This window comes from Aspergillus brunneoviolaceus (assembly GCF_003184695.1).
Source record: "Aspergillus brunneoviolaceus CBS 621.78 unplaced genomic scaffold BO95scaffold_7, whole genome shotgun sequence".
NCBI classification, from domain to species: Eukaryota; Fungi; Ascomycota; class Eurotiomycetes; order Eurotiales; family Aspergillaceae; genus Aspergillus; species Aspergillus brunneoviolaceus.
Genome location: NW_020290737.1, coordinates 584,408 through 608,469, shown reverse-complemented (window position 1 = coordinate 608,469; position 24,062 = coordinate 584,408). Strand labels below are relative to the sequence as shown.

The 24,062-nt window shown below is 52.6% G+C and overlaps 7 protein-coding genes across 7 annotated transcripts; 4 read left to right on the top strand and 3 right to left on the bottom strand.

Annotated features, from left to right (window-relative positions):
- The first annotated feature begins 864 nt into the window (after positions 1–864).
- Positions 865–2,900, top strand: BO95DRAFT_249895 (MFS transporter). The gene is made up of 2 exons (XM_025581417.1): positions 865–1,894; positions 1,954–2,900. Exons 1-2 carry the CDS (start codon positions 1,165–1,167, stop codon positions 2,859–2,861), a joined length of 1,638 nt encoding a protein of 545 aa, XP_025446448.1. The 5' UTR covers positions 865–1,164; the 3' UTR covers positions 2,862–2,900.
- A 909-nt stretch (positions 2,901–3,809) lies between these two features.
- BO95DRAFT_439140 (sister chromatid cohesion factor PDS5) lies at positions 3,810–9,308 on the top strand. The gene is made up of 3 exons (XM_025585669.1): positions 3,810–4,408; positions 4,540–6,219; positions 6,276–9,308. Exons 1-3 carry the CDS (start codon positions 4,052–4,054, stop codon positions 8,820–8,822), a joined length of 4,584 nt encoding a protein of 1,527 aa, XP_025446447.1. The 5' UTR covers positions 3,810–4,051; the 3' UTR covers positions 8,823–9,308.
- A 413-nt stretch (positions 9,309–9,721) lies between these two features.
- BO95DRAFT_511313 (uncharacterized protein) lies at positions 9,722–10,150 on the top strand. The gene is made up of 2 exons (XM_025591423.1): positions 9,722–9,805; positions 9,866–10,150. The coding sequence occupies exons 1-2, from the start codon at positions 9,802–9,804 to the stop codon at positions 10,126–10,128; spliced, it is 267 nt and encodes an 88-aa protein (XP_025446446.1). The 5' UTR covers positions 9,722–9,801; the 3' UTR covers positions 10,129–10,150.
- A 696-nt stretch (positions 10,151–10,846) lies between these two features.
- Positions 10,847–13,403, bottom strand: BO95DRAFT_428271 (SWI/SNF chromatin-remodeling complex subunit SNF5; the record flags this gene model as incomplete). The annotated part of the gene is made up of 2 exons (XM_025584835.1): positions 10,847–11,215; positions 11,337–13,403. The coding sequence occupies 2 exons, from the start codon at positions 13,401–13,403 to the stop codon at positions 10,847–10,849; spliced, it is 2,436 nt and encodes an 811-aa protein (XP_025446445.1).
- Positions 13,404–14,993: 1,590 nt separating this feature from the next.
- BO95DRAFT_439138 (endonuclease/exonuclease/phosphatase family protein) lies at positions 14,994–16,013 on the bottom strand. Its single transcript, XM_025585668.1, has one exon. It carries the CDS (start codon positions 15,934–15,936, stop codon positions 15,013–15,015), a length of 924 nt encoding a protein of 307 aa, XP_025446444.1. The 5' UTR covers positions 15,937–16,013; the 3' UTR covers positions 14,994–15,012.
- A 2,354-nt stretch (positions 16,014–18,367) lies between these two features.
- BO95DRAFT_479188 (uncharacterized protein) lies at positions 18,368–20,281 on the bottom strand. The gene is made up of 5 exons (XM_025590090.1): positions 19,646–20,281; positions 19,548–19,584; positions 19,417–19,487; positions 18,976–19,358; positions 18,368–18,906 (listed from the first exon to the last, which is right to left on the bottom strand). The coding sequence occupies exons 1-5, from the start codon at positions 19,826–19,828 to the stop codon at positions 18,408–18,410; spliced, it is 1,173 nt and encodes a 390-aa protein (XP_025446443.1). The 5' UTR covers positions 19,829–20,281; the 3' UTR covers positions 18,368–18,407.
- A 1,204-nt stretch (positions 20,282–21,485) lies between these two features.
- Positions 21,486–23,829, top strand: BO95DRAFT_439134 (curved DNA-binding protein (42 kDa protein)). Its single transcript, XM_025585667.1, has 5 exons — positions 21,486–21,621; positions 21,909–21,992; positions 22,072–22,176; positions 22,241–23,053; positions 23,142–23,829. The coding sequence occupies exons 1-5, from the start codon at positions 21,594–21,596 to the stop codon at positions 23,339–23,341; spliced, it is 1,230 nt and encodes a 409-aa protein (XP_025446442.1). The 5' UTR covers positions 21,486–21,593; the 3' UTR covers positions 23,342–23,829.
- The last annotated feature ends 233 nt before the right edge of the window (positions 23,830–24,062 follow it).

The window sequence follows — 24,062 nt, the reverse complement described above, 5'->3', positions numbered from 1 at the left end:
AGCTGTGCGGGTTGCTGCATACACACCCAACGTTTGGAGCTCCTGACTTAGCCCTGTGTGTATGTGACTGATATGTGATTGATAGAGCAGACCGTGGAAATGTGATCGTTCACTCTATTCGAAACAACCCGAAGGTCGACGGCTTCGTTTTCGCCAAGATTCTTCAGTCTATCTCGAAGAAGACTCAGCGGGGCGAGGCGAATATCAAAGTCCTCGCGAAGGCTCTCGAAAAAGGTCGAATGAGGAAAAGAAACAGAAGCGAAAGAAAAAAAAAATTTAACGAAGGCACCCACTCTGGCACTCCCAAGGTAGCCAAGCCCGTCGGCGGGTCTCCTTAACCCAAATGTCGGCGGTCGGAAGTGCCGAGAGCGCGAGCCAGTTCCAATTCCAATTCCCACTAAGCTTGAACTTTCCACGAGTCAGGCGACCGGACTTCCCCCGGTGCCATTTCATTTGGCATTCATCATCATGACTGCGATTATCAATCAACTTTGGATTACTCTCACACCCTCCTCCCTCACACAAAGGGCTGACAGCCATCGTTATGCAGCTTACTGACTGCATTATCTCGGGTATCACGGCAGCTGACGACTTTGGTCTGCAGGATGAGACATCATCTCACGAGCCGATCAACCTAACAGCTTGCTGGTCGGGAAATTCCAAGACGGAGCTTTGCCCACATGGCCGGACTTAACGAGCTCGAAAGACACGGCGACGGCGCACCTAGACCATCGGGGCCTGAGTGGGGACGGGCTCGCGTTCCCTTAGTTAGTTAACCCCGAGACCTTGACTAATGCTTGTTCGCCGTGATTCATACCTGCCCTTCTACAGGTTGCCTATTGGTTGCCCATAGGCTATCAGGGATTTTTTCCCCTGCTGCTCTGCCTGGCGGGTAAAGTGGCCCCTCGTTCAAACAAGGTTCCTTTTGTATATAGCATTGGCCAGAGCCCGTGGCAAGGGTCATCTGGGCACCTTGTTCGTCTTCAATAAAAATCGTCATAGAACTCTCGTCTTCGAGGTGTTGACACAATATCACTCTCACGCCTACCCACAGTTTCATCAACTCTCCACTCTTATCCCCCTGTCCGGTGGTAGCCCTAAGTCGGGATAGAATCGCAAGTCACCCACCGTTCGCTGCTCCCACGCGAGCCACAGTCGCCCGAGATGAGCGCTCCTCATAGTAGCAGTGCTCCGGAGATCGATTCAAAGGTCGAGCAGATCAACGAGGCACCCCTTCAATCGTCCGATTCCACCCTTAGATCTGCATCGATCGCGGCGACCGGAGATCACGAGAAGGAGATTGACCACGCTTTCGACAAGGATTTGGAACGCAATGGATCAGACTCGGACGCCAACATCCCCGAAGAACAGCTGGAGAAAGCTGAAGAGAAGCAAAGAGATCCTAACCTCGTCGAATGGGATGGGCCCAACGACCCTGAAAACCCACACAACATGAATTACTGGAGGAAATGGGTGATCACCATGTCGATGGCCTTCATGACGATGTGGATCACCTTTGCCAGTAGTGTCTTCTCAACGGCAACCATTGTGACGGCCGAAGAGTTTCACGTGTCAACCGAAGTCATGATTCTGGGTACGAGTTTGGTGGTCTTCGGCTTCGCCGTCGGCCCATTGATGTGGTCTCCTCTTTCGGAGCTCTATGGTCGCCGGATTCCTCTGTTCTCTGGCTATCTCATGTTCGCCATCTTCCAGATCCCGGTCGCCGTGGCCAAGAACGTTGAGACCATTCTGGTTTGTCGGTTCATCATCGGAATGTTCGGTTGCTCCCCCCTCGCTGTTGTTGGCGGTGCATTGGCCGATTTCTGGGATCCTGTTGACCGTGCAATCGCTATCTCCCTGTTTGCATCGGCCACATTCGTTGGACCTGTGCTTGGTACGTGATTTCCCCCGTTCTTTATTACTTGTGCCAGTCGACTGACTTTGATATGCCAGGTCCTATTGTCGGTGGCTTCCTTACCGATTCCAGCCTCGGCTGGCGATGGACCGCCTGGATCACCCTGATCGCCTCGGCGGCTTTCGGACTTCTGGCTTTCTTTATTGTCCCCGAAACATATGCTCCCGTCCTCTTGCAACGCAGAGCAGCCCGCCTTCGCAAGGAGACTGGTAACACTGAGCTATACGCGCTGCTGGACAAGAGCCGCCCCACAATGAAGGACATCGCTTCCAAGTATCTGCTGCGGCCGGTGCTGATGCTGTTCCTCGAGCCGATCCTGCTTGCCATCACCCTATATCTGGCTTTGGTTTATGGAATTCTCTACCTGTTCTTCGAAGCTTACCCGGTGTCCTTCCAGGAGGTGCGTGGCTGGACGAACGAAGGTATCGCGGGACTCCCGTTCATTGGAATCCTGATCGGAGTGATCTGTGGTGTGGCTTTGATTGTCTGGCAGACCAAGACACGGTTCGCCCGCAAGCTGGCCAAGCATGGGCGCGTAACCCCGGAAGAACGACTGCCTCCTATGATGATCGCCTCCGTTCTCTTGCCGGTGGGTCTGTTCTGGTTCGGCTGGAGTTCGCACCCGAGCACCTCCTGGGTTGCCCAAGTTTTCGCCGGCATCCCCATCGGGATGGGCATTTTGGTTATCTTCATGCAGGGTCTCAACTACATCATCGATGTGTACCTGATGTTTGCCAACTCGGCCATTGCTGCCAACACCCTCGTCCGCAGCAGTCTGGGCGGTGCCTTCCCCTTGTTCGCCACGCAGATGTACAACAAGTTGGGTGTGGACTGGGCTTCCAGCTTGCTTGGCTTCATCACCTTGGCCATGATCCCCATTCCGGTCCTTTTCTTCTTCTATGGCAAGAAGCTGCGGGCCATGAGCAAGTTCAGTCCTAAGCTGTGAACCCACACTATCGACCTCCACGGACGATGAGCCTCTTCTTCTTCTATTCCTCTTTCCGTTTTCCAGGGAAGACTTGCATTAGAATTTCCACTCACCTTGATGGCGTTTTTGTGACGGGTATATGATCAAATAGGTAATGTTTATTGAACGGTATATGTGATATGTGCATAGCATAGCGGCATCTCGATGCGGCATAGATAGCGTTTGCCTTTTCATCTGCATATATACTGGCTGAATGTAATACAATATATCAAGCTGTGGTTGAATGGTTTGCCTTTGCCTGTGGAGCGAAAGGTCGTTAAGCATGATCGGCCGGACTGTAATGCGGTGTTGAAGATAGGACTGCATTCTTAGTAGGTGAATGAGATTCGCCGTTGAGTTTCTCTTGGCTTGCCTGAAATTCACCGCATGTGTCCTTTTCTGCATCACCATGTGGTTCATTGTATAGTAGGCCCAGGATGAGCGTGGCCACGTCATATGCCGGGGGTTGAAGATCCCTCGTTTCAAAGCGAGCTAGGGATAGATTACTAGTTAGACACTTCGGGCAGCTGGCAGATAGTATATAGTAGGAATGATGTCTCCTTCGGATGGAATATGCTTTGATTGTCAAATTGCATGATTGCATGGTTGCGGACTGGACATTGTACCGATTCCTGTAGGTAGCACGGCGGTATTAGGTAGTAAGTTAAGTTCCATGATCCATGATGGATGCGAGTGGAAACCACCGAAAGAGGCCAAGTGCTTTTGGAGTCGCGCGACGACGCGTCCCGCCCGACAGGAAGGAAGGCGGTCAAAGGCGGTCAAAGGCGGTCGGCGATCCTTTTGGGTGTTGCAGCTGTTGCTGTTGCTGTTGCTGTTGCTGTTGCTGTTGTTGCTGCTGCCGCTGCTGCTGCGGTACTGTACCTGTACTGCTCCTCCGACCGCAAAGCTAACCAAACCACCTTTCCACTCTTCACCCGAATTGATTCCTGTCCCTCTAACTTCCTCCTTCCCCCCCACTCCCCTCCTCCTCCCATCGAACCTCCTTTATTTCCCTCTCTCTTTTATTGTTTACTTCTTCTTCCACATAACGGAGGTTGAATTCCTCCCCAGTTTGATAACCACATCCTGTTTCCCGCCTCCACCCGCGCCGCGCATGGTGTGTTGAAGTTCACCCTCAATCGGCTCCCGTCCCCCGCGCTTCGTCCACGATGCCCGCGCGCACTCGTCAAGGTCCCTCCGTCGCGACGGAGGTCGTGGACCATGAAGATATCTCCGGCGGTCTGCGTCGTCTCAAGTTCAATGACCCGTTGTCCTGGCGCGTAGGACGAGCCGCCATCCCCGTGGCCGATCTACTTTCACGACTGCAGACCCTCGCGCAGGAGCTCCGCAAACTCGAGCAGGAGGAAATCGACACCGACTCGCTGAAGAAGGTGTCGCAGGAGCTATCCACCGCTCATCTTCTGGCGCATAAGGACAAAGGTGTCAGGGCTTGGACGGCCTGCTGCATCGTTGACATCTTGCGCCTTTGTGCTCCTGACGCGCCTTTCACGGCAAACCAACTGAAGGTGCGCCAACATGATCACTACCCGTGTCTGACTTGGTCGTCGATGCAATTGATGTGCTTCGAGAGGCTGTCCGATATCGAGTGCGGTTCGTCTCGATGCGGGCAATGCTGACTTACCGTGGGATAATCTAGGATATCTTTACCTCTATAGTCACCTCCATTATTCCTGCATTAGGGGACCCGTCAAACCCTTACAACGCTCAGCACATTTATGTCCTCAACTCTCTCGCAGAAGTCAAGAGCATCGTGCTCATGACTGACCTAGATCACCCAGACACGCTGATTATCCCGCTATTCACAAGCTGCTTCGACATCGTCTCTGGGTCCTCGAAGAACTCCACCGGGGAGGAAGTCGCCAAGAATGTTGAGTTTGATATGACACGCCTTCTCGTGACGGTGATTGACGAATCGCCTGTCTTGGCACCCGATGTCGTGGATGTCATCGTGGCCCAGTTTTTGCGCATCGATCCCCGCGCCTTGGAGCTACCCAACAAGAGGGGAAGAAAAGGCGAAACTCCTGTTGACGCCAAACAGGGCACTCTCCTCCTCAAGGACTATCCTCCCGCTTATAACATGGCGAAGGCAATTTGTCAAGCATGCCCGGAAAGAATGACTAGTCATATCAGCCAGTATTTCAACAATGTCATCATCGACGCTTCGGCTCCCGCGCCAGGCGCAAACGGATCTTCGAAGAGCGCCCATCGAAGGCCAAACTTGGACGACTCGGACGAGGAAGGAGAAGATATCAAGGAGCTGAGCAAAGCACATCGTCTGATCCGTGAATTGTGGAAAGCTTGCCCGGAGGTCTTGCAGAATGTGATCCCCCAACTGGAGGCCGAGTTATCGGCGGAGTCTCTAGCCTTGCGTCTGCTGGCCACACAGACAATCGGCGATTTGACGGCTGGAATCGGGGTTGCTGGACCACCCCCGCCGCCGCCAATGGACCCTGCGGCCTACCCACCTGTAACCCTGGCTGAGTATGCTCAGACCGTGCCTCAGCCCAGCGTTCTTCTGACGCCGTTCTCTCCGAAGCCATTTTCGCAAACGCACAGCTCCACCTATGAAAGCTTTATCAGCCGCCGTCTGGATAAGTCGGCTTCGGTCCGCGCTGCTTGGGTGACTGTAGTGGGACGAATTCTGCTCACGTCCGCCGGTGGTTCGGGGCTGAGTGAGAACGAGGAGCAGAGTCTCATCAAGCATGTCGCGTCCATGCTTCGCGATGCTGACGATAAAGTGCGTGTAGCTGCTGTGGATGCGATTGCCAGCTTCGATTTACCATATGTGGTGAACAAGCTTGGTGTCAGCGGGGGCTTTTCGACTCCAGATTCGCTTCTTTTCGTTCTTGCCGAGCGAGTTAAAGATCGCAAACCGCAGGTGCGCGAGCATGCAATGAAGACTCTCGCCCGGATCTGGGCGGTCGCTGCGGGCGAAATTGAGCGGGACGACGAGGTTGTCGCCCCTCTGCTCAAGGATGGACCATCAAAGATCTTCGATGCTTTCTATACTAATGACCAGGATATTCATGTCATGATTGACCGTGTTCTATTTGAGATCCTCCTGCCGCTCAACTACCCCCCTGTCAAGGCGAAGTTGACCCGCAGCAGCTCCACGCAGTCACAGAAGCAGAAGGGATCGCAGGCACAGGAGGGCGATGCTGAGGTTGATGTGGACAAGGTCCGCACCCGTCGTATCCTGACCCTTTTGAGGGGTATGGACGACAAGGCGAAGAAGGTCTTCTTCGCCATGCAGGCCCGTCAAATCTCGATGAGAACTGCGATGACCATCTATTTGCAGGCCTGCGAAGACTACAACGTGAGTGAAGCCTGCTATCCCAGGTTCTTTGATCGTCCGCTAACATCTCTATCCAGGGCGGAGTGATGGAAAAAGATCAAGACCGGATTCAAGCTCAATTGAGCAAAGTTATCGATACGTTATCCAAAACGTTCCCCGATCCCTCCAGAACGTCTGCAGATCTGTGGAAGTTTGCCAAAGTGCATGACCGACGTGGCTACCAGCTTATTCGCTTCGCTATGGCTGCCGTCAGCGATTATCGAACAGTTATCAAGGCTATTAAAGAACTCGCAAGGAGGGTACAGAGTGGCAACAATACCCCACTGCTTGAAACTCTTACACCTTTGCTGTATCGCAGCAGTTCCCTCGTATTCAACCGGAGTCACATCCCTGCTGTCATGAGTCTTTCGAGGACCGACGAGAACGGACTGGCAAACCCTGCTCACGAGATGTTACGAGAAATCTCCTCTCGCAACCCCGAGGTTCTGGAGGCACAAATTCAAGAGATGTGCAAGGACCTTGAATCACAAGCGCCGAGCGCCACCACGAAGGATAGCGCGGGGACGGAGGAGATTCTCAAAGCGTGCTCCGGGTTTGCAAAGAAATTGCCTTCCAAGCTTCCCAAGGAGCGTAAGTTCTTCCAGGCCTTGGTCAACTATGCGCTCCACAGCCCATCACCGAGGGCTGCTAAACATGCTGTTTCAATTCTGATGGCTGTCGCCGACAAGAAGGAGATGTACGCTAAGGACCTGATTCACAAGTGTGTCTCCGGTTGGAGCTACGGGTCCGCTCGATTTCTGACCAAGCTCGCCACCTTATCCCAGCTCAACTTGTTGGCATCAAAGGAGGCAGATGATGAGCGCGACGCAATCATCTCCATTTCAGTCAACCAGGTTTTGCTTTCCAATCGTTCACCGGAACCGAATGCCGGATATTCGTGGTCGGATTCCGTGGACGACGAGACTGCGGCCAAAGAATGGGCTCTCAAGATCATTGTCAATCGTCTCCGAGCTAAGGATGCTTCCGATGATGCTGGTGACTTCCGTGCTCATGCAGAACCCGTTTATGACACCTTGAACAAGCTTGTGATGAATGATGGAGAGCTCTCGAAGAAGAAAGACACACCGGCAACTCAAAAGCCTAGACTGCGTCTTCTCGCAGCAAGGTCACTGTTGAAGTTGTGTGCGACCCACGGGCTATGCGACCAATTGCTTACGCCGAAGGACTTCAACTCGATTGCCCTTGTCGCACAAGACCCTGTCCTCGAAGTTCGGAGTGGCTTCATCAGTCAGCTCAAGAAGAAGCTCGTGCAACAAACGCACTTGACCTATCGTTGGTACACGGTTCCCTTCTTGCTTGCCTTTGAGCCACATGCTAGCCTCAAGGAGAGCACCCTTACCTGGCTGCGCTCTCGAGCGGCATACTTCTCCCAGCAAATGAACGGCAAGCGAAGCGACCAGCAAACAGTCATGGAGTCTATGTTCTCGCGTCTTCTCTCCCTTCTTGCTTATCATCCCGATTACCCGCCTGCGGATATGGACGACTCCACCCGAATTGAGGAATTGACCGACTTCGCACGCTACATCCTGTTCTACCTCCAGGCTGTGGCGAACGAGCACAATCTGTCGCTAATTTTCCACATCGCGCAGCGTGTCAAGCAAACACGCGACGGCATCACCAAGTCTGATGAGATAAGTACGCGTCTTCACACACTTTCGGACCTCGCTCAGGCGACCATCCGTCGGTTTGCCGACATCTACGCTCAACAGCGCCGATTCGGTGGTGCAAACGGCGGCGCCAGTATTCTGCAGACCTACCCGGGCAAGATGGGCGTGCCGAGCTCCATCTTCGCTCCGATGGGCAGCCATCGCGAAGCGCAGGAGGTGGCAGACAAGAACTTCTTCCCGGAAGATGGCGAAGAGCTGCTGGACCGCGTCGTACGGTCCGTCATGAAGACGAAGAGTGGGTCTCAGGGCGCCGCGAAGAAGAGAAAGACCGACTCGAACGAGACCGGTGGCGATACCGGCTCCGCCAAGAAGGCGAAGAAAGAGAGCAAAGAGAAGCCGGCTCGGCCTCCTCGGAAGTCGTCGGGCTCAGCTGGAACGTCCAAGGCGCCGAAGCGGAAGAAGAAGGACGAGGACGGATGGACTTCGGATGGAGGTGCGGGTGGCGGAGCCAGTTCCGCTGCTGCCGCTGCTGCTTCTCGTAGACGTAGCAGCAGAGGAGCCTCCAGGAGGATCAGCTACGCTGATCGAGACAGCGACGAGGACGACTTGGAGATGGACGACTGGGATCAACAAGAGGAAGAAGAGGAGGAAGAAGAGGAAGAAGAAGAGCTGGAGGAGGAGGATGAGCAGGAAGTGGAGTCTGAGAACGACGAGCCATCAGAGGAGGCAGATGTCGACGACGACGACGCCAAGGAAACCCTGAACCCCAAAGAATCGGAAAAGGCAGCCAACTCAAGACTAGACAAGGACCTTGACGAGATCTCCGACTCGGATCTCAGCTCTCCATTGTCATCGCCGCCCCCGATCTCGCCTCCGAAGAAAGCCACCGGCGGCCGAGCCGCGACACGTGGCAAAGGCAGCACCAGTCTCGCAACACGGCGGTCGTCTCGGAGATGACGATGGTCTTATGATGGCGATGATGATGAGGACACACCCAAGTCTTAGTAGCTACCAGCTAAACAACCAAGCTATTTGCCTACCAGGGCAGGGGTTTTAAAAGGAGGGGCAGAGGAGGATGGCGATTGAGACCATATCCACCACGGACGATGCCGTCGAAGCCAAAATCCCCCGAATCTATGTTTTATCTATCTGTCTCTTATTTGATCTATTTTCCATCCATCTCGGTGTGTCTGTGGTGGGCGTGAGTGAGTGAGTGGTTGACTGCTCCACGAATCTCTATGTATAGTGAGAAGCGTTGTTTATTTTTCCATACCATACCATTTTCCTTCCATCTTATCTTATCGACCTCAGGCTGAGTTATTTCGAACGTTCGTCTCGTGTCGCTAGCAAATATTGTATTCTTTGTATCGGGATCATGCAGGGGTTAGGTGTCATTCTTCCTGTCTATCCATCTACGTATCTATTCATCTATTCTTATGGCAGGTATTATGCTATCGATTTCCTACGAGGACTTCGCGTAAGCTGATTCATGGGTGTATGTATCCTACAATACTCTTACTGTTCCTGGGTGTAGCAGACGTCCATGCTCGTCATTAACTAGTCCTATACTCTGTTTCTCCTCAATCGCAATCTAGCTTCCATTTGTCTTGTAGATCTGAATCATCTCAACAGTTCACTTCAGCAGGTAGGCAGTGGACTAAGCTTGACTAGCTGTGGGCTGTGGGCTGTGAGTTGTGCATTATGCGTTGTAAGTTGCCAGATACGGCCAGTAGCTCATCCTCCATCCTCCATCCTCTCACTTACTCACCCACCATCCTCATCCAACATGCCCAAACATCCAGAAAAGCCCTCCCCTCCCCTTCCCTTCCCTTCCCACAGACCCATCACCCCCGCGAATGGACATACTACCACAGATAGACACCAATTTCAACCAACGAATCTGTAAGCCGGCAAACACGGTGGGCGTATACATCACATGCGTATGTACATGTACATGTAGTACAGTATCACGCACCCTTCAGGTTGCTTAACAGTAATAGTTACAGTCACAGTCACAATCACAGCAACAGCAACAGCAACAGCAACAGCAACAGCAACAGCAACAGCAACAGCAACAGCAACAGCAACAGCAACAGCAACAGCAACAGAACAACACATCCACCTGCGGACGTGGAAGCTAAACCACAGTCCCCTGGACTGTACGTCCGGGAACACTGCCTCCCTATTCCTCCTCCTCCTTCTTGTTCATACTAGAGAAAAATTGGCTTGGATTCCCATTGTGACGACTAACTACCCACCCTAGGGTTGGTTCACCTATCGGGGCATTCTGAACTAGTAAATGTTGAACTTCAAAATAAGCGAAGAAAAGCCCGGGATTAGGAGGTCGGTCGTGTGCGTACACGACTCATGGATGCGGGTTCGACCTTGTGAGATTTCCAGGCGTTGAATCTGGGCCCGGGAGAGTACGGTACTGCATAGAGTCAAGCTGAGGGACGCGGCTGATATGGAAAATGCAGGGCACGCACGCGGTGTGGTGCTGGACCTCTTTCTGGAGTCTTAGGTGAAGAGACGGCGGGGGAAGCAGATGTAGAAGGTTCGGGTGGTTTACGTTGGCTCGCTCATTCGAGAGAAAGAGCACCTTTGGGTTCAGATCCGAATAGTCCGAGGCAGGGACCTATGAAGTAGAAGTAGAAATTGTATTGGTAGTGGTAGGGGTAGGGGTAATCGTGGTAGTAGACGAAAGATAAAAATGAGACGAGCTGAACTGATAAACCAGACCGTTTTCTCCACACTCTCTCCAAGACAGGAACTCGCTAGAAGAAACATGTACATCAAGTCAAAGGGAAGGAGGATGACTCGTCGTTATGATATGTGTGCAATTTGTGTCTGATTGCAACACAAGAGGCCCACCGTTGCTCAGTGTGCGTCTGTGTAAGATGATGAGTAGGAAAAAAGACTTTACAGATACAGGGAAGGGTAACCACAGCCAAGTGCTGCCCTCCCATCATTCAGGTCATTATTCACAGAGGTGTATCAACACTGCTCCCGCCATCCCCTACGGCCGCTCTAGCTGCATCCGCCGCCGCCGTCCTAGCAACTCGTTCATTGACATTCTTGATGTGTGTGCCGTTGGTGAGGTGCACTTTAAAGTTCTCGACCGTCATACCAGGACCGGGGTTGTAGAGTTTGCCCGGACAATCATGGCATCGGATGCGTGGGAGGTATTGGTATTTCAGCCGGGAATTACCGACTTGATTGCTGGCATTGATTACCGGCTGCCCGGTTTCCGTGTCGACGGCCGTATACCGCATCGTGGCCTCGAAGGAGTCATTGGGATAAGACCGGTTCAGCTGCGTCAATTCCGCTACAAGCCAGTTGGGAGCCTGAGGCTAAGTCAAACTATGTTAGTCTGTGGTTGTCTGAGGGTTTTGATCCTCAACTGACTGCCAGATCTTGCGGCCGGGGCCGGAGGCGTGTGAAGAGGACTTATGTAAATCGTTGTTTACTCACCCCGGTGGCTCCCATCTGTGGGGTATGGGGAGTGTCTCCCGCTCTGGCCTGTGGAGTCGGCACTGGCCGTGTCGCCGACGATGGAGCATTTGGTACGCGGACTTCAGGCTGGGACTGTACAGGAGGAGCCATGGGAGTCGGGGTGGGGGTTTGGACTTGAGGGGTGCCTTGCTGGGATGGCGGTTGTGCAACTGGGGTGGAACTCGCGAGGCTTGCTATTGATTGAATCCCGTGCGCAAGATACTGCTTGAATTTCTCTTTCGAGATTCTCAACTTCACAATCAACTTTTCCGGCTCATCCACACTCTCTTCCCGAAATTCACGCCTGCGTGATGCGGCTCTCGCCTCGTTATGAGGCTCGGGCGTGGCGGATTGGCCCAGGCTTGCCCGGAGCGCGGCATGTGCGGCGGTGGCGGCTCCTCTCATACCTCGCGTGCGCGCCGTGCCCTGAGCTAGGTGAGGCCCAATCGCCGGAGATGCCGCAATCGAGGATTCGTCACTATCCGACTCTTCCGACTCCTCTGCTCCGTCGCGCATGCCAACAGCAGCACGACGGGTGCGACTTGAGCCAGAGCGCTTGAAAACATTACTTTCATCCATAGAAGCTGCACAATTTGGAATGACGGTTGAAACAATCATTGTGCGGATAGTACGTTGGCGATCCTTGAGATCAGGCAGGGCCGGCCCACCACGGCGGTTGACGGACCGTTTCTGTCGGCGCTGGTCTCGCGAAATTGAGACTTCCGTCCGTTCGAGCTCAGCCTCATTAAGCTCGTATAGATATGGCGTGAATTCCTTGGCCGCCTGGAATGGTCTAAAGGATGAAGTGAGGGGAGAGGGGAGGAACGCGGTCTTGAGATCGGGATCGTCAATCGGACGTCCATCGAATGGGTGAGAAAGGATGTAAAGTGACTTGACAAAGAGCTGTGATTGTTCTCGAATCGAGTGCGCAATGGCGGTGGTAAATTCGCCGGAGAGAGACAGGTCGTCCGTCATTCGTGCTGCAAAGGTTTCCGGGGAGTTTGAAGGATCATTGATGTCCCATTCGAACTGGTCGATCAACGTATGCTGGCCGATGGTGATATTGAGTTTGACGAGAATGCGCATCTCATCGTTCTTATAGGCACTGTAAGGAAGGTGGGGGTCAAGAGGATCTTCTTCCATGAAAATATGGGGGTAGTAATCGCAAAGCTGTTCCTGAATGCTCTGCGAGATCATGCGCACCAGCGGGGCACACGTTTCCATAGGTAGACCCAGGTCTTCGACGAGTTTCTCGGCGAACAGCTCCGGCGAGACCACACGATCATGAAGGTTCCACGTAAACGTATCTCGGATTTTGATCTTCTCCCAATCGATATCCAGGCGAATAGGGACCAGATCTTCCACTTGTTCGTTTTGTGTTTTCAAATCTTTGCGAGAGACCCGGAGCTCCCTCGTCCGTCGATTTCCGGGACGTCGACGGTTGGCTGGGTATAGCAGCTGGGGATGTTGACTCCGCAAATCGGTGCGAGCATTTCCGAAACCTTCATAGCCCACACCGTACAACGCCGCGGGGTTCAGGTGAGTCTCGCGCCGGACCGCCAAGAAGTAATCCCGCTCCGCGCGTTTCTGCTGCAGAAGTTCGTGGCTGGGATTCTGCCAAGCTGTCAGTGCGGAATGATGGAACTCGCGATTGACGTAGTCTTCGAGAAGAATCTTGTCCGCTGGCGTCTCGCGGACGCGCACTGGTAGGCTTTCCGTGGAGGGTGGAGCTTGTATGACGGAACCATCCCGCGATCGTTTTCGGCTTGCTGCTGATCCATTGGTGGTATTAGGCGAATTATTGCCATTGAAAGCATCATGGCTCGATTCTTTGGATGGAGGAGGAACGCCCGAAGCTGCAAGGACGGCCTTCGCATTCTGTTTACCCTCCGCGATAGCATCAGCTCCGTCTACACCTTGCCCTGACGAGGGTTCGGGGGCAGCCATATTATGGTAATCCGCGCTTGTGTTAGACATGCCAGAGCCGTCGTCAATTTGCGCATCAGAGGGTAATTGTCCGGTGTGAGAGGTATTGGAAGATGGCATCATCGATGATAAGATTTTATGAGATCGAGATGGAGGCACGTTGTCGCTCGCGCAGAGGGCTCGATAAATCTGCAAGCGACACGATTGTTTCGAAGAGAAAAGGCGACGAGGACTCTAGTCTATTACGATAGCATCCTTGGGAGGACTATGCGATGAGAAACAAACCAAGTCAGTTAAGCGGCCTTCGATAATCTGCAGTCATCGCATTGGAGACGCGACGGCGCACCAGACATTGCGGGTGAAAACCCTTCGAAAGGGCATGTCGCAAGACCGCCACCCGTGAGTCGCTCTCCTTTGCCATGATCCGGAGCCGTTCAAGCAACGCGCGAAAACCTATGGAGGAAGATCTGCGCGAAGCTGAGGGAGCGAAGCGGGAAAGGGAAAGGACAAGCTGCGAGGAAGTGACATACCTGCCAGCAAAATGGCAAGGGAATAGAGGAGAGGTAGAGAGGATGAGAGGGAGGGGGGGGGAAGGTAGGAGGATAGTACGGATGGCAGGCACGCGGGAGAATCAAGGTAAAGATACAACTAACCAAGAAAGCCACCAGCTCGAGAATGGGAATTGAATGGGGAGACGGTGATACCAAGCTAAACCAGCAGACGAGTCGGGGGAAAGCTGGTTCCAATGAGCAGGCAGGTGGGAAAGACAGGCAAGAGTGGATGGGTCTGGTCTGGTCTGCTGGTGCCGGGTCTGGGTCTGTCTGGTCGGTCTGTGTCTGTTTGAATGAGGGAGAATGGCACTGGACGAGGGGACGGGCGAGGCTAATCAGCTGACGCCGCTCCCGCTGTGGTCGGCAGGTCGGGGAGCTTCGGTTCTGCGGAGCGAAGCTTTATTCACCCTTCGGTTGATAGCTATTTAATTTCTCAAATAGAATGACGATTATTCGTCGCAGACCAATCGTTCAAGGAATAAGAATTGTGGGGGGGAAGGGGGGTGGTTCGCAAATGGCCGAGTGTATCAGAGACCAGAGTGATAAAAGACGCGATTTCGATGCGGGAAGAGAAGAAAGAAAGGGAAGAGAAAGAGAAAGAGAGAGAGAGCAGAGAGAGAGAAGAACAGCAGCGGCGAAGAGCATAGAGCGGAAAACCAGAGGGAAACCGCCGTTACAAGTCTCTACCCTCTGGCCGGGCTCCCGGGGGGGGAAGGAAATGTCATTCAGGGAGCAAAAGGGAAGAGGCCAATCGCATGGAGAGGAGCTTGACTGCCTTTAAGAGCTCCAGGAAATCCTTCAGGGCCTTTTTGAAGCTATTCAAACTCATCTTCATGCTGCTTTATCTTCTGGTCCGATCTCAACCTCTCTTAGACTTGTCATTGTATCGATGCTGTAATACCGTCGCTCGTTTCGTACGGTAACCGACGCACCCCCGTGCGCTATACCAGTTAAGCTCATCATGTGACACTGAACTTTCCCAAAGATGGTAAGTCGGTGCTCCGTTAGCGCAGAAGTGTCTCCAACGGTGGATCTAGTCTTTCGACTCCGTACCGAATCGGTGGCCAAGCATACGAAAGGTTACCGTACCGTATGGACAGTCTTCATGTTTTGCAGATGTTAACTCGTCGGTGGTTATATCCAGAAATTGTTGCAATTATCAAATCTTCTCCGTCATCTTACTGGCCTAAGAGCACATCGATCACCACTGCCCGGTGGTCAGAGTTGAATACCCCATCTTCGAACCGATTTTCCAGAACGGCATACCCCTCGACAATCCACGGCTGGCGACCGTGGCTGAAAACCTTGTCCGCCGTGGACTCCAGTAGGATGTAGTCAATGCGAGTGGGAGGCTGCCCTTCATGGCCAAACCCGGTCCACGTCAGATAGTGGCCGTAATGCTCCGTGGGTGTCACCAACTTGGCCGCGTCGGCCAAGGGTGACTCCGGCGCTGTCAACACGGTATAGGCCTCCTGATCCTCCTGACTGTTGAAGTCGCCTGCAAGGAATACCCCCGAGATGTTGCTGCTGCCGCTGCCGCCACCTGCGGACGTCGCCTTCGCCCGATACTCCTCGATCTTTGCCAGGATGATATGGGCGGCCTCGAACCGGGACCGGGATCCCTGATCGTCGAGATGGGTGTTCAATGCCAGCACGGTGCGGCGGCTCGCGCGATGGGTGAAGACGCCCACCGTGACGATGCGGGTCGAGGCGGCATCCCAGCTCTTCGAGGGCACATCGGGGGTCTCGGATAGCCAGACGGTCTGCCAGTCTCGGAGCTCCCAGATTGCGGGCTGGAAGAAGATCGGAGAATACTCGCCTGCTTCGCGGCCATCGTCTCTGCCAACTCCAATGTACTCCCAGGTCTGGCTGGTGGGGGAGGGAGAAGGTGGGTTCAGCCCCGCGTGTATATCCACCAGCTGGTTATGCAGAACCTCCTGTAGGCATATGAAGGCGTTTTGATGGCGTGTATTATACAGTAGCTCGTTCAGGAGCAGCTGCTTTCGATCGGCCCAGGGTCGCTCGCCCTGGAAAGGAGATGAGGTTGCATACCGGATGTTATGGGTAAGGATACGGAGGGGGAGCTCTGCAGCTACTTTCATAGTGGAGGATTATTTATTTATGGGAATCCAAAGTATGTAAATTATGTAGAATGAGGCTACTGTGGTTTGAAGTAGATTGTTGTCTCGGCGGTTTGATGGCTTTCGAGTGCGAGTACGTACAGTACTCGTCCTTGTGGGAAGTAAGAGTGGGGAAGACTCCAAGCGGAGAATGCGGAGAAAGCTCGAGGTCACTGCCGATGGTCCGGTGATTGGGCGTTGCTGCACGATCCATTCTTTGTGCTGCTCAAGAAAGTGACCGGAGACAGAGGTACCTAGTAACTGTGAACGATTGGATTAACTGTAGTGCAGTAAATAATAGGTATATTGCTGCTAGGTACTACACGAGTTCACTTGAGGCCTTCTATCGTTCTTTCCAGTCGATGGTATTTAGACGTTGCTACAAATCTGTTCTGAAGTCCTGCTACGCAGACTTGTGTCATTTTGCCTCTGCAAACTACATCCGTGGAGTCTCGAGTTTTCCATGTTAATTTATGACTTCGCTGGACTCAACTAATCGACTGTATATCGAGAGTCTTCGTCCCCAAGACAAAGCTCAGTAGCTGCATCTACTGTAGGTCTCCCACATCGGTTGTCTCGTGCACAATCAGAGTGCAACGCACATTTCTCTCACTTTTATACCTTGACACGGACTGAGTAGCACAGACAATCACTCCAGCCTGGAGACTTCAGGTTGTGGTTGCGCCGCTTTGCGACGCTCAGCGTTTACGCCGATCGTGAGCCAAGAGAAATGGTCCGCTTAGTCAGGACTTCTGTTGCGCGCCAGAAACAGCTGTGGCATCTAATCCTTCAATCCATGTCAGCTTATATGCACCGACCATTGGGAATAACGAGGTCAGAAGTCTCGCGTATGACGTCCATGTTGAAAGTGGATGAGCGAACCATACTGAGAGCGGACTGCTCTGCCTCAGGAAGGATTCTGGAACCCCATCTGCCTATTTATATGAAACAGTCCATCCAACCGGCGTTGTCCTCGTGGTGCTGACACTGCAATCCTGCACGAGTGGGGAAGTGCTTCTATTTGCGACACATTGAGCGACCGGGGAAGAGGAAGAATTGGTTGCGTTCGATGAATTCGCTGGGTCCCTTCACCACGAGATGTGCCAGACGAGCATGCCGTAAGATGGCTGCTGTCATAAACCCTAGTTATCGGCTCCCCACCGACCACGCGATACGGCTTCGATGCTTCTAGCCTTTGCGCTAAAGTACACAGACTGTGCCCTTCGAACCCAGCATAGCCACGACGATCCGTTCGATTGTTTGACACAGTCAGCTATGTCCACGAACTCACCGACATTGATTCCTGCTCCTCGCATTTGACAGTGTATCCGTTTAGTAAGGGTGGTAATACGTTCACCGAGTGGTCTGGGGGTATTGGTTTGCTATCTGATCGAGACGAGCGCTGGAATTGTCAGATCTAGGTCTCGTTGGGCATAAAGAGAGTTGTGCAATGTCGAAATCGTGGCCAAGACCCACCAATGTGGGCAAAGAGTACGAGACCGCTTTGTCTGGTGTCAGCAAAAGCGAATAGCCAGCGCTGTGCCACCACCAAGAACGAAGGAATCGAGAACCTAGTTTTGAGTTCGAGATGAAACAGCCGACAAGAAGCAAAGTTCGAAAGCAAACCCATAGAACAAGAACTTGACTACCAGTCCTCTTTCGCGCAGGTTGAAGGAACGCACCGATCAAGCGGACAGCCTGACACGTATGTCTTGCTCGCTGGTTCACGAGCAATGATGGCGACGACGGTACAGCTGCAGCATATTCTTGATAAGCGGCTCGAGCGAACAAAAGTGTTTGCATTCGATGTTTGCTGCAAGTTGTTGATATTGATGGTTTGGAAAGATTCTGGGTTGAGTATTATAGACAGGCGACAGCGATAGATATGGGTCTTTCGTCAATGGTAGTGATGAAGGCAGTACAGAATGTCCTTCATTCAAGAACGAAAGACCGCAACAAAGACTCGTAAGAACATGAACGGGATCTGACAATTGGCATGGATCACGCGTGGCAGCCCGAGGGCGAGGGCCTTCTCCTCGTTTTCTGACAGCGTCGAACTTCGCTGCAGGTCAGATTTTAGTCGACAATGCTGATCCTCAACTGGAACCGGCAGGAGCGGACTCGGAGTCGGGAGGCGGAGACACAAACGGAACCGACCATCATCGGATCAGACGTGTGCTGACTGCAGCATAGATAGACTAGATCGCAACGTGGTCATCAAGGTAACTCCATTAAGAGCAAAGTCAAGGCAAATATTATGTGCGTCTAGCGTGGCCCCCAGTTTTCTAGATTAATCGCAATCGGGGTTCAATGTGAACAATCTACGAATGCAAGCCGGTGTGGCGCCAGTCCCCCCCCCCCCACAGTCTTACATTCTACACGCTCGTAGCACAAGTGTCGGAATTCACTAGAAAATGACGATCATGACTTCATTGATTCGGAGCCCTGTGTGTCTAGGTCCCTATCGTTGTTGTTGCAGTAGTTTCTGTCTTAGCCGGTGACCTTTCAACAGACCATCCTGTCTGCACGCGCACCTCTCCTGGCTCTAATGCAAGGACGGAGCCTGGTTGATGTGCTTGTCCTGTGGCCTCCGTCCAGCAAAACCCAAGTCCTCTCATCATCGATCGCGACGACTGAATCGAGCCTGTCTCTGCCAGCGTGGCTTTCGGCTTTAGTGGTGCGCTACTACCGCCTGTAGTCAGAGTCCGCATCGAACCCAGCAAATAAGAACCGTCCTTGGGGTGGCTGAGCGAAGTGTTCGCGCCAGAACGCAGAGACTGGCAAAGACCCAAGCAGGCAAACACTGGTGCTAGGACACATGCATTGGCCACGATGATTGCTGCTGTCCACTCAACAGTGAACCAGACCACAACCATTTTGCCTGCCTCGTTGAAATTGCCCAGGTCGGTTTTCGAAAGAGCCACGGTCAGTAAAATGGCAATGGCAACAGCACTAATCAGTTCCTCGATTAGAAATGTTGCGTCTGACACGCTTTCATTGTACAGCCCAGGATATACGTACAAAACTCCAATTCCATAGACGCCAGCAGTTGCCAGCTTCTGGGACCGCGTCGGGTTGGTTCTTAGCAAGTACGGCAGTGGCAGAACCATGATGGCGAAGCTCGTCACAGAATCGATGATACCAAGACCCAGTAAGACGTGGCTTTGATTCACGCAGTGTCCTTCTCCAAGATTCGGGGTCCAATTGTATTTGAATGGATGGCAGGCCAGAAATGCGAGAAGAAACCCTGACAGGCTCCAACAGGCACATATTACCATCGTCGTCCACACGGCGAATCGAAAATGGCTGGGGGGACTGATGAAGGTCTTCTGAAGGGCTTGCAAGAGACTGCATTTCACCAGGCCTAGCCCTATGAGGTATGCCAGTCGAATATAATAGATGCACTGCGAAATGGTCAGTATGCCCTAGTACGGTACGGGATGGAAGGGTAAGACTATCTACCTTGAAGGCGATGCTGAGCCGCCAGGCTGGCGTTTCCGATGTCCGATAGCCAATGTGGCCGATGGTCAAAGCTGAACAGATGGGGGATTAGTATCTAAATGATTGCACCATATATGGACCCGTTGCCATACCCAGAAAGACCGTCACCGCGCTAGAGTAGTATAAAATCTGAAACCGCACCGTTAGCTCGATAAACAGCTCAAGGCGCATATTATACTCGGTGGCTTACCAGAGATAGAAGTGCTAGATAGTCCGATGCTTGGAAGCTCTGCCTTCGCATAACCAATGTGTAAAATCGAAGTCCCATGGTCATGGTCACTAGAAAGAGACAGAAAGCCAAGGTAATGGCAATGTCTTTTCCATCACCGGAAAGCCCCGTGCACTTATCAACAGCATCTCTGAGGGTCAACATGGTGTGTGTCGAGGATTATGGGAGGTCTTTTCGTCCAGGGATCCGTGAGGACGAGACATTGAGGGACTCGGTAACAGTTATTGGCTCCCAAGCTTCAGAAAAGCTGCCTGGCAAGGGGCATGAGGGGAAGGAAGAATAACGAAAGGTTAAAGGAATCCATGTCCATATTAAAGTCTTCAAGTTTCCGATCGAGAAATCCGGCCCCCAAGCTCTTTCCAGAAATTGGGCTTTGTCGAGGAGTAGGGCAAAGGACGAGCTGCAGCGTGGCGGATCACCTTGCAGCGGTCACACATACGCGCGAGGGGGCTGATGCTGAGCCACGAGGCCAGGCAGTGATTCCTTTCCTTGCCTGCAGGATGGCGGGATACTAACATTTTTACTGCTGACAGCCGACATGGGTTAATTAAATTATTCTTCCCATTTTCTTTCTTGAAGGGTTCTCCTCGTAGCAACGAAGGTACTTTGTAGGTGGGCTCACTGCACCGGCGGACTAGCCTGGGATTTATTATGTCACACACACTAGTTGACAATACGGAGTCTCCGGAGCGAGCAGATCCTTGCCAAAATCATACGCGATGTTGCACAGAGTAGTAAGCACGAATAAGTACGAGAGTTCGGTCTTAGATGAGAAGAACATAAGCCTTTAGAGAGGTCTTTCACACTGTACGGATTATTCCGCATCGAATCAGCATCAGCAAGAACTGTGCTTCTATGTGCAACACGCTGTAGGTAAGCGACTGTGCATGGCTCGCACATATATATAACTAGAGAAATACGTAGTAGCACCTGAGCCGGGCAAGACACAAATTCTCCCCAGTAGACCTTCAATCCCAACTCCGAACCCCCGCCTCTCAAAACACCAGAATGATAGACCAGAAAAATGACATAGAAAATGGGTTGAACTACCATCAAGAACTTGGTGTAGTTCAATGACTGACTATCTGACCTGTTAAGTTATCATTCCTCTACACAGCCTATCCGTGGACTCTACCGTTCAAATGCACCAACAAGGAAAAGCTGACAGAACAACAACTCGGCCAATTGGCCATTGCCTTGTAAGAACCAATAGAACTCATTACGACCCATCTATTCGCTGAGTACTGAGCATTTCAAGAGAACTTGAATTTACACTCACAGCTCAAGGTGCCGCTGCAACTGTCTACTATCCACCGTAGCATTCGTCAGGGCCACGAGGACGATCAGTGGCGACACACAGGTGATGTCATATAGAAGGTCGAGCTGGATCTTGAGCTCATCACCCTCGAAGACATAGTTTGAGCAATCCAAAGCAGAAACTAGTATGACAATGGTCGAAACAGCTGGAGAGTATATTTTATTGTGGAGTCAAGCTGTTGAAGCTCCCGAGTCTTTGGCTTTCAATGCAGTTCCAAGCTTCCCAGGGAAAGAATGGATGCCATTGGGCCTTAAGGAAAAAGTGATGACGGCGGGCGGTCGGCCGTGGAAACGGAGGGTACTGGCAAAACCAGCTGTTACCGAGCCCTACTGGTCACAAACCCCACCTTGATGAGGGCAAAACGCTGGCGAAAGCGGGCCAAAGCCCCCGCCCTGGTTATTTCGTAATGGGTAATACCAAGCAGGTGCACACGACTCCATTGAGCGACTAAACTAATTGAAGGTTCTCCAGCTTCTGCTCCAAGTCCATTTTCCCTCTTCTCTCTACTATTCCGCAAGCCTTACTGTCCAGAAGTCCTATTAATCTATCATTTCCTCGTCCCCAGCGCGAGGATACTCTAATTAGCACACAATGGCTGAGACCCAGGCTCCCGAGGTTGGTATGTATTCACCTCTGTTCAATACGCTGGCTGGCTGCCCCTCCTCTTTCTTCCTACCAATTTGAAAAAGCTCCTCCGGCGTTTGTGGGTTCCCGCTTGGTTTTCCATCGTCATGGATCGGGCTGCGTTTGACGGGCTGCGCTGCCACCTCGATTAACCCCTCAATCGCGACCTTCGCATGGCTGCCCCAATTTTTACTCCTTGCATTCTAGCACGCTCTGTGATGCTACTCACAACTGCTTGCCGTATTCTTGCGCACAAGTAGCCGCTGACACGATCATTTCTAGACTACACTCTCAACAACCCCGACACCCTTACCAAGTACAAGACCGCTGCTCAGATCTCCCAGAAGGTCTTGGAAGCCGTTTCAGGTGTGTCTCTTCCTGCCGTTTGCCTCAAAAGCGGGCTGTCGCATAGTTCCTCGGGGGCGGTGCTAACCCCAATGTATAGGATGGTGTGTTGAGGGAAGCAAGATTGTCGAGCTCTGCCAGAAGGGTGACCAGCTCCTCGAGGAGGAGATTGCCAAGGTCTACAAGGGCAAGAAGATCGCCAAGGGTATGTTGCCTCTGCAAGTGAAACTTTTAAGAGCATGATGGTTGACGCGACCTGGTCGCAAAAGGTATCTCTCACCCTACCACTGTCTCTCCCAACTCCTATGTGACTCCCTACACTCCTTTGGTGTCCGATGCTGCCGAGGCCGAGACTACCCTGAAGGCTGGTGAGGTTGTTAAGATCCAGCTGGGTGCTCAGATCGATGGCTTCGGAACCATTGTTTGCGACATGGTCATTGTTGCCGACAGCAACTCCTCTTCCGATGAGGTGACTGGCCGCGAGGCTGACCTGATTCACGCCACCCACTACGCCAACGAGCTTCTCCTGAGACTGTTGGTCCCTGCCGGCCTTCTGGCCAGCGGTACTGAGGAGGAGAAGCAGAAGGCCGCCGCCCAGAAGCCTTACACTCAGGCTCAGATCACCCAGCTCATTGAGAAGGTTGCCAAGGTCTACGACTGCAACGTCGTCGAGAACACCACCAGCTGGCTGTTCCAGCGCAACGAGATTGAGGGCGAGAAGAAGATCATCCTCTCTCCCGGCACTGGTGTCAAGGGTGAGGGTCTTCCCGACGTCGGCGAGGTCTGGGGTATTGAACTCGGACTGTCCCTCGGATCCGGAAAGGTCAAGACTCTTCCCCACCGTGCTACTCTGCACCGCCGTACCACCACCACCTATGGCCTCAAGCGCCCTAGCTCTAGACAGACCCTGTCTGAGGTTGTCAAGAAGTTCGGCACCTTCCCCTTCAGCTTGCGTCAGCTGGATGACGAGAAGGCCGCGAAGGTTGGTGTCGTTGAGTGTGTCCGTGGTGGTGTCCTGAGACAGTACGAGCCCGCCGGTGATGCTGACAACGCTGCCGTGTCCCGTGTGCTGTCTACCATTGGTATGAATCCCCTATCTCCACTCTCCATCAGCAATTGGTGGTGAATGGGGTAATTGCCATACAAGACTGAAACTAACCCTCAATGCAGCCATCACCAAGAACGGTATCACCCGTCTTACTGCTCCCACCACTCCCGATCTTACCAAGTTCAAGACCGACAAGAAGATCGAGGACGCGGAGATTCTCGAGATCCTTGAGCGTCCCTTGGCCAAGTCTACTGGCTCCAAGAAGAACAAGAACAAGAAGAAGAAGGCCGCCAAAACGGAGGACTCCAAGGATGAGGAGTAAATGCATCGTTGCATCAGGCCTCACTTGACGCAGTTCCGGGAACCGCGTTTTGGCTCACATAAACGCATATGACAACTGCTCGGGGAGAGTTTTGGTGGCTCCAAAGCCCTGGCAATGTCCGCCATGATGGTGCTTTGTTTTGAGAATCGGAGCCCGTTGGGCCTTCTCCGAGACCGGAGGGTTGTTGTCGCCATGCTGAACGCCAGAGACAAGTCTGGTGGGAGGACCACCTCTCCCTCGCAGTTCCCTGTTGAAAACATGCTGTCACATAAATTAGTTCAAAAAGAGGAAGAGTTGTATATGTCCAGTGAAACCAAGCCAGATACAGTTCACCAATGAAGATCATGATAGCTGGTGTCAGCCAGTTCCTGCCAAGTTCCTTGAGTCTGGGGCTTATTTGTTCTATCTTAGTTGTGGCTCAGACAGATTTTATGCCAACCCAGGTATGTGGTTTGAAATCTTCGAGAGTCGAGAGCAGTAGTTACACAATTTCATCTTTTGAGCTAGGTCAGGATAGTGCTGAGCACACACATTTGATTGACCCTTCATCCTTCTCCCTTTGCATGGCCTGTGGGTCAACATTTCTTCGGCGCTGAAGTGCATCTAGCTGCATCTTGACTCTCACTATTTTGACAAAGACCTATGGAATTTTTCTGAGAGATTCGCTGGTTCAGCCCATGATCGCCTGTCCACCAATTTGGGCAGGACGTCCGGAAGCGCT

What these genes read in the sequence shown, in the direction of transcription:
- BO95DRAFT_249895 (XM_025581417.1), top strand. Translation starts at nt 1,165, where the DNA reads ATGAGCGCTCCTCATAGTAGCAGTGCTCCGGAGATCGATTCAAAGGTC. An exon ending in ATTCGTTGGACCTGTGCTTG is followed by an intron (nt 1,895 to 1,953) that starts GTACGTGATTTC and finishes TTGATATGCCAG; the next exon opens with GTCCTATTGTCGGTGGCTTC.
- BO95DRAFT_439140 (XM_025585669.1), top strand. Translation starts at nt 4,052, where the DNA reads ATGCCCGCGCGCACTCGTCAAGGTCCCTCCGTCGCGACGGAGGTCGTG. An exon ending in TCACGGCAAACCAACTGAAG is followed by an intron (nt 4,409 to 4,539) that starts GTGCGCCAACAT and finishes GGGATAATCTAG; the next exon opens with GATATCTTTACCTCTATAGT. An exon ending in AGGCCTGCGAAGACTACAAC is followed by an intron (nt 6,220 to 6,275) that starts GTGAGTGAAGCC and finishes ATCTCTATCCAG; the next exon opens with GGCGGAGTGATGGAAAAAGA.
- BO95DRAFT_439138 (XM_025585668.1), bottom strand. Translation starts at nt 15,936, where the DNA reads ATGAAAGTAGCTGCAGAGCTCCCCCTCCGTATCCTTACCCATAACATC.
- BO95DRAFT_479188 (XM_025590090.1), bottom strand. Translation starts at nt 19,828, where the DNA reads ATGTTGACCCTCAGAGATGCTGTTGATAAGTGCACGGGGCTTTCCGGT. An exon ending in CGCGGTGACGGTCTTTCTGG is followed by an intron (nt 19,488 to 19,547) that starts GTATGGCAACGG and finishes CCATCTGTTCAG; the next exon opens with CTTTGACCATCGGCCACATT. An exon ending in GGCTCAGCATCGCCTTCAAG is followed by an intron (nt 19,359 to 19,416) that starts GTAGATAGTCTT and finishes ACCATTTCGCAG; the next exon opens with TGCATCTATTATATTCGACT.
- BO95DRAFT_439134 (XM_025585667.1), top strand. Translation starts at nt 21,594, where the DNA reads ATGGCTGAGACCCAGGCTCCCGAGGTTG. An exon ending in GACCCAGGCTCCCGAGGTTG is followed by an intron (nt 21,622 to 21,908) that starts GTATGTATTCAC and finishes GATCATTTCTAG; the next exon opens with ACTACACTCTCAACAACCCC. An exon ending in GGGCAAGAAGATCGCCAAGG is followed by an intron (nt 22,177 to 22,240) that starts GTATGTTGCCTC and finishes TGGTCGCAAAAG; the next exon opens with GTATCTCTCACCCTACCACT.